We start from the raw sequence: 6,159 nt of genomic DNA on the forward strand, positions 1-6,159 counted from the left end.
TTATGTATGTGTGTGTGTAAATATACATATATATATATATATATATATATATACATGCACACACACATACATGTATATATATATATATATAAATATATATATATATACACACACACATGTATATATATGTATGCTTACATCTATACATACATGCATGCATATATCAAAACATGTATATACATACATATATATGGATATATATTCACATATATATATATGCATTACTAATGCACTAGGCTTGTTTTGAATTACGTAAATGTACCATAAAGTATAACTATACCAGTAATTACAAATCTTAGCCAGTGCTCTATGTGTGTAATTGAATACACTGGAGAACCATACGCACAAACATACACACACATACATATGTATACACGCATATATGTTATCTGCATGTACGTATATATACAACTGTGTTTTTGCTTGTGTTTGTATTTCAAATGCTAATGTTAATATACATATGTATGCATCTTAATTATAATGACTATATTGATGATAATGTGTGGTGTAGCTTCCAGGTCGAAAAAGATGCTAGTATATACATCTACTGCATCAGCATTGAAGAAAATTAATTTGTTTCAGTAAGTATATTAATTGTAAATAAGTTACTACGAAATTAATTGAAAGAAATGTCTTTTCTTCTTATAATTTATTGCAATGGCACAGAAACCAAGAGAAATTTTTAGTTGAGACAAGTTTAGAAAATAAAACCAACAAAATCTAAACAAATACACAACAGTCACTTAGCGGTTCGGCAAAAGAGACCGATAGAATAAGTACTGGGCTTACAAAGAATAAGTCCCGGGGTCGAGTTGCTCGACTAAAGGCGGTGCTCCAGCATGGCCGCAGTCAAATGACTGAAACAAGTAAAAGAGTTTCAAAGAGTAAAAAATATCTTGTATAAACAAAAATAAACTTATTAATGCTTTGTAATTTATATATATATATATATAATTAGAGTTTTGACTCCGATAATTAATATTTGTTAAGTGTTGTTGTTGTTATGGTGGTGAAAATGGGAGTATAAAAAAAAACAAAGTTAAATTTACTGAGGTTAAGATGGTGTAGCATTATTGACTAGATAGATAGTTCAAACCATCGTAATTACTATGGAAATAAATATGTGTGTGTGTGAGCATAGGAGACACTTAACCCTTTGCACATGGGAAGTGGATATATTCGCTCTACCATTATCAATATTTATATTTAATATTTTTCTAGATAAATTGTGGGGAAAGGAACTATAGGAACTATTAATTATAATAATTAAACTATTGAAATTTAATCTCTTCTTGTTTTGAAATTATTTTCTTCACTAAGCTGTTTTATAAAAATCTATTAAATGTTACTTATCTGATAACATAATTGTAAATATAGGTTAAAAATATAAAGATATATCTTTGTAATTAAGGTTATGTTATAATACATTATATATATATATATACATGTATATACACACACACACAATTATATATACATCATATATATATATATATATATATATATATATACACATGCATATATATGTACATATATGCGTGTGCATACATATATATATATATTTATATATGTACTATGGTTATATAAAAAGTATATAACATAGTATGAATACAGTAGATGACAAACAATATAATGGGATAAATTTTTATATAAAAATATATAATATGCAGACATACATGTGCATATAAATAATATATGTAAATACAATTATACATATATATGCATATATGTGTGTGTGTCTAAATGTAACTCAATTAGCATGTTAGTATACTTCAACGAATGTTGAAACTTGATAAACAGTCCAACCACCATTGGTCGATGAACTTAAAACATGGCTTGTTGTAGATAGTTTCTACTACTTCTACTCCAAACAAGGTAAAATAATACATTCTTTCTCAATTCAACAATGTTTTGTTAAATAAAAGCTGCCTAAACAAGGCTGCATGACAACAAGTTATATTTTTGGACATTTATTAAAATGTGTTTTGATTTTTCTTTTCCAGTGTAAAAATCTCCAAAAATTGTCAAAATTCCATCCCTATTATAGCAGATACGTGTATATGTATATTTCTGACTTTGAGAAAAAGAAAAATAAATAAATAAATAGAATACTTGTCAGAGCAAGATAAAAAAAAAAAAAAAATAATAAATAATGTACACAAATATCTACTCTTGGATCATAGGAAAGCGCTTCTTAAAACCTAGATGAGATTTCCTCAGAATCCTTCAGCATGTGACCACAAACATAGGATGTTCATCAAAAAAATGTTCTAACGTCACGGAGCAGAACAGAAATATTTTACAGAAATGCCAGTCACAAAAAAGTTCAAAGGAATCCCTTACAGAACAGTTTTCGGTTCAGGAAACCTGCTTTGTTTGTAAATGGTTTTTTCTTGTAGAAATACATTTATGCATTAGAAAACTATTTTCTTTTTAAATGTCTATTCTTCTTGTAACCACGAGTGTTGGAATTCAAACCAGTCAGCCAAGACATGCATCACAGGTTGTCTAAGGATGGTCGGCAAATGCAAATAACAGAATGGGATGAGACGCGAAAGGAATCCTTTGTAATAGACAAATTGAGGATTTTGTGAAAGAAGTCCATCAATCATAGAATTAATGACAGGTGAAATATCAGCTGATAGCATTTCATCAGAGTCTGGAAATAGAGAAAGAATTACATTAGACTTTGCCTTCAAAGCACATCTCAAATAATTATCAAAAAATTCAATTATATATACATGTGCATATATATAATTATATATATATATTCAATTATATATACATTTGCATTTACATAATTATATATATATATATATATATATATATATTCAATTATATATACATTTGCATTTACATAATTATATATATATTCAATTATATATACATTTGCATTTACATAATTATATATATATAATATATATATATTCAATTATATATACATTTGCATTTACATAATATATATATATAATATATATATATATATATATATATATATATATATATATATATATATATATATATTCAATTATATACATTTCATTTATATAATTATATATATATATATATATATATATATTCAATTATATATACATTTCATTTATATAATTATATATATATATATATATATATATATATATATATATATATATATATATTCAATTATATATACATTTCATTTATATAATTATATATAATATATATATATATATATATATATATATATATATATTCAATTATATATACATTTCATTATATAATTATATATATATATATATATATATATATTCAATTATATATACATTTCATTTATATAATTATATATATATATATATATATATATATTATATATATATATATATTCAATTATATATACATTTCATTTATATAATTATATATATATATATATATATATATATATATATATATATATATATATCTATATATATATATATATATATATATATATATATATATATTCAATTATATATACATTTCATTTATATAATTATATATATATATATATATATATTCAATTATATATACATTTCATTTATATAATTATATATATAATATATATATATATTATATATATATATATATATTCAATTATATATACATTTCATTTATATAATTATATATATATATATATATAATATATATATATATTATATATATATTCAATTATATATACATTTCATTTATATAATTATATATATATTATATATATATATATAATATATATATATATATATATATTATATATATATCTATATATATTCAATTATATATACATTTCATTTATATAATTATATATATATATAATATATATAAATATACATAGTGTGTGTGTGTGTGTGTGTTCAGGTTCAACTAAGACATTTAAATTTAATGAATGTAATATGATGTAATATGATTAAATTACACACCTCCTGCTTTTGGTCTGGCAACAAATGCCTCCTGTCCGAAGTCTTCTTTGATAATAGTTGGTGCTTCTGCCCACCATTTCTCAGCCATCTTTGTTTTGTCATATGCAATTATTCCTGTTGAGAAAGAATATTTAAACATTATTGATTTTGCAATCAAATAAATAAATAAATAAATATATAAATAGATAGATGGATAGATAGATATATACACATAGATTTAGTTATTAGGAAAGAGTTATAATTATAGTGATATTTATTAATCTATTTTTATAATTATCAAATTGATTTAACTTTTCCATATATTTATTAAAAATTTAAATTCTTTTATCCTTTTATTTGTTTCAGTCATTTGACTGTGGCCATGCTGGAGCACCGCCTTTAGTTCAGCAAACCGACCCCAGGACTTATTCTTTGTAAGCCTAGTACTTATTTTATCGGCCCCTTTTGCCGAACCGCTCAAATGATTTAGAATTTTCCATGCATGCAATTAGGATAATACTTTCAAATACTTTTCCCCTGCCCATTTAGAAAATAATAATTGTTGCTTACCTGTCTTATAACCACTGGGTACAATTGTGGACACCTTTACTCCCCATCGTTCATTCTCAGCACGGAGAACTTCGGACAACATGAAGAGAGCAGATTTCGAGCAACAGTAGGCACCCATCAAAGCTACTGGAGCTAATCCAGCATTACTTGATACATTGACAATCCGACCTTGACTTCTGCGGAGTAAAGGAAGGAACTTGCGGCACAACAGGAATGGTCCTCGAAAGTTGACATCCATTAGTTTAAGCGAGTCAGCTGTTGAAATTATCTCAGAATTTCCAATATAACATATTCCGGCATTGTTGACCAATCCCCAAAGAACTGAAAAAGTGAACAATAAATTTTTAAAATCGATCTTAGAATGTTGAATTGTTTAAATTGAAATGATAAATTTACTATTAAAAAATTCCAGAGAAAAGAAATTCTTTACAAAAGTAAAGAAAAAATATAAATATCAACTTACTGTAATTTCCTAAGTTATCTGCGACTGTCTCAAAAGCACTGTTGATTTGACTCTGGTTTGACACATCAAGTTGGAGGACGTGTAATAAATTTGAGCAGTTGTCCTTTAGTTCTGCAGCACCGTCACCACTTTTATCAAGACAACCAGCAAATACTTTAAATCCAAGCTGATCTAATTTGATAGCTAATGCATGCCCAAATCCTCGATCACAACCTGTTGGGAGAAACAAAAAACAAAAAAACATTAACTTTGAAGTCATTGATTCAAGTGAAGTCATTCTGTACTTAAACCAGAAGCATTTATATATCTGAAATGTTAGAGCAAGTAACCTTAATTAACTAATGAAGTTAATTAGTTTATGCATTCCACAGTTAACTCTGTACATAATAATTACTTCGTAATTTGTACAAGAAATAAATGTTCGGTTTGTAACGACAAAACTGCAAACACTATATATTCTCTTGTGGCCTATGCAGTAAAGGTAAAGTATCAAACATCACTATCAAACAGCATAAGCAAATATCAAACATCACAACCAAACAGTATTAACAAACAACTATATCAGTTTAAAATATCTGACATTCAATTACAATCCTAGTAAATTTTAAGTTAGGAATTAAAAATTTTTTTTTTCATGGTATGAAAGTAATAAAAGATAGATTTATGCATTAAACAGCAAAGTTTGGAATAGATCTCCCTTCAATTCTGATAGCACGTAGGAAAGAAAAAGTTGTTTTGTGTCATCAAATTTTTGTTCATTTTTTTATAATCTTGCCCAAGTCGTCTCCCCTCCGACATACACTTCCCATACATTTTTCCTTTCCCACGAAGTATGTGACTTCGAGGTACAGCTATTCCGAAACCTACTTATGCCATACTTTGTACAGATAGTGAAGAGAATTAGCTTCGAAAATTGATAGCAAACACATCTTATTAACAAGAGAAAAAAAAATTAACATTAAATAAAGGATCGAAAGAAGAAAAAAAGTGGAGCAGATGAATAGATTATTGTGGGAAAGATTCGGAAAAGAAGGAGGAAAAAAATATAATAGAACTTACCGGTGATGAGAACAGCTTTGTTGTTTATCGGCAATTTCTGCGTCGGGGTGTTGCGATGAACGACCAGGATAGCCGTGGCCAACACGATGAATTCTAAGTAATAAGACTGTGTAGTTAAGCTGACAGTCATGTAATAGACGATGGCTAGTAATATAGATT

At 25.9% G+C, this 6,159-nt stretch overlaps 1 protein-coding gene across 1 annotated transcript in view; it reads right to left on the reverse strand.

Moving 5' to 3' along the window:
* Positions 1-2,065: 2,065 nt before the first annotated feature.
* The window catches only part of LOC115212360 (estradiol 17-beta-dehydrogenase 2), a 4,583-nt gene continuing 489 nt past the window's right edge, over positions 2,066-6,159 (reverse strand). The window contains exons 1-5 of the mRNA XM_029781232.2: positions 6,001-6,159; positions 4,942-5,154; positions 4,479-4,799; positions 3,930-4,043; positions 2,066-2,659 (exon numbers count right to left, since the gene is read on the reverse strand). The exon at positions 6,001-6,159 is cut by the window's right edge and continues 489 nt beyond it. Coding sequence (XP_029637092.1) covers positions 2,442-2,659; positions 3,930-4,043; positions 4,479-4,799; positions 4,942-5,154; positions 6,001-6,159 — 1,025 coding nt within the window. The 3' untranslated portion in view covers positions 2,066-2,441. The remainder of the gene's footprint in view (positions 2,660-3,929; positions 4,044-4,478; positions 4,800-4,941; positions 5,155-6,000) is intronic.

This window comes from Octopus sinensis, linkage group LG5 (genome assembly GCF_006345805.1).
Source record: "Octopus sinensis linkage group LG5, ASM634580v1, whole genome shotgun sequence".
Taxonomy (NCBI): domain Eukaryota; kingdom Metazoa; phylum Mollusca; class Cephalopoda; order Octopoda; family Octopodidae; genus Octopus; species Octopus sinensis.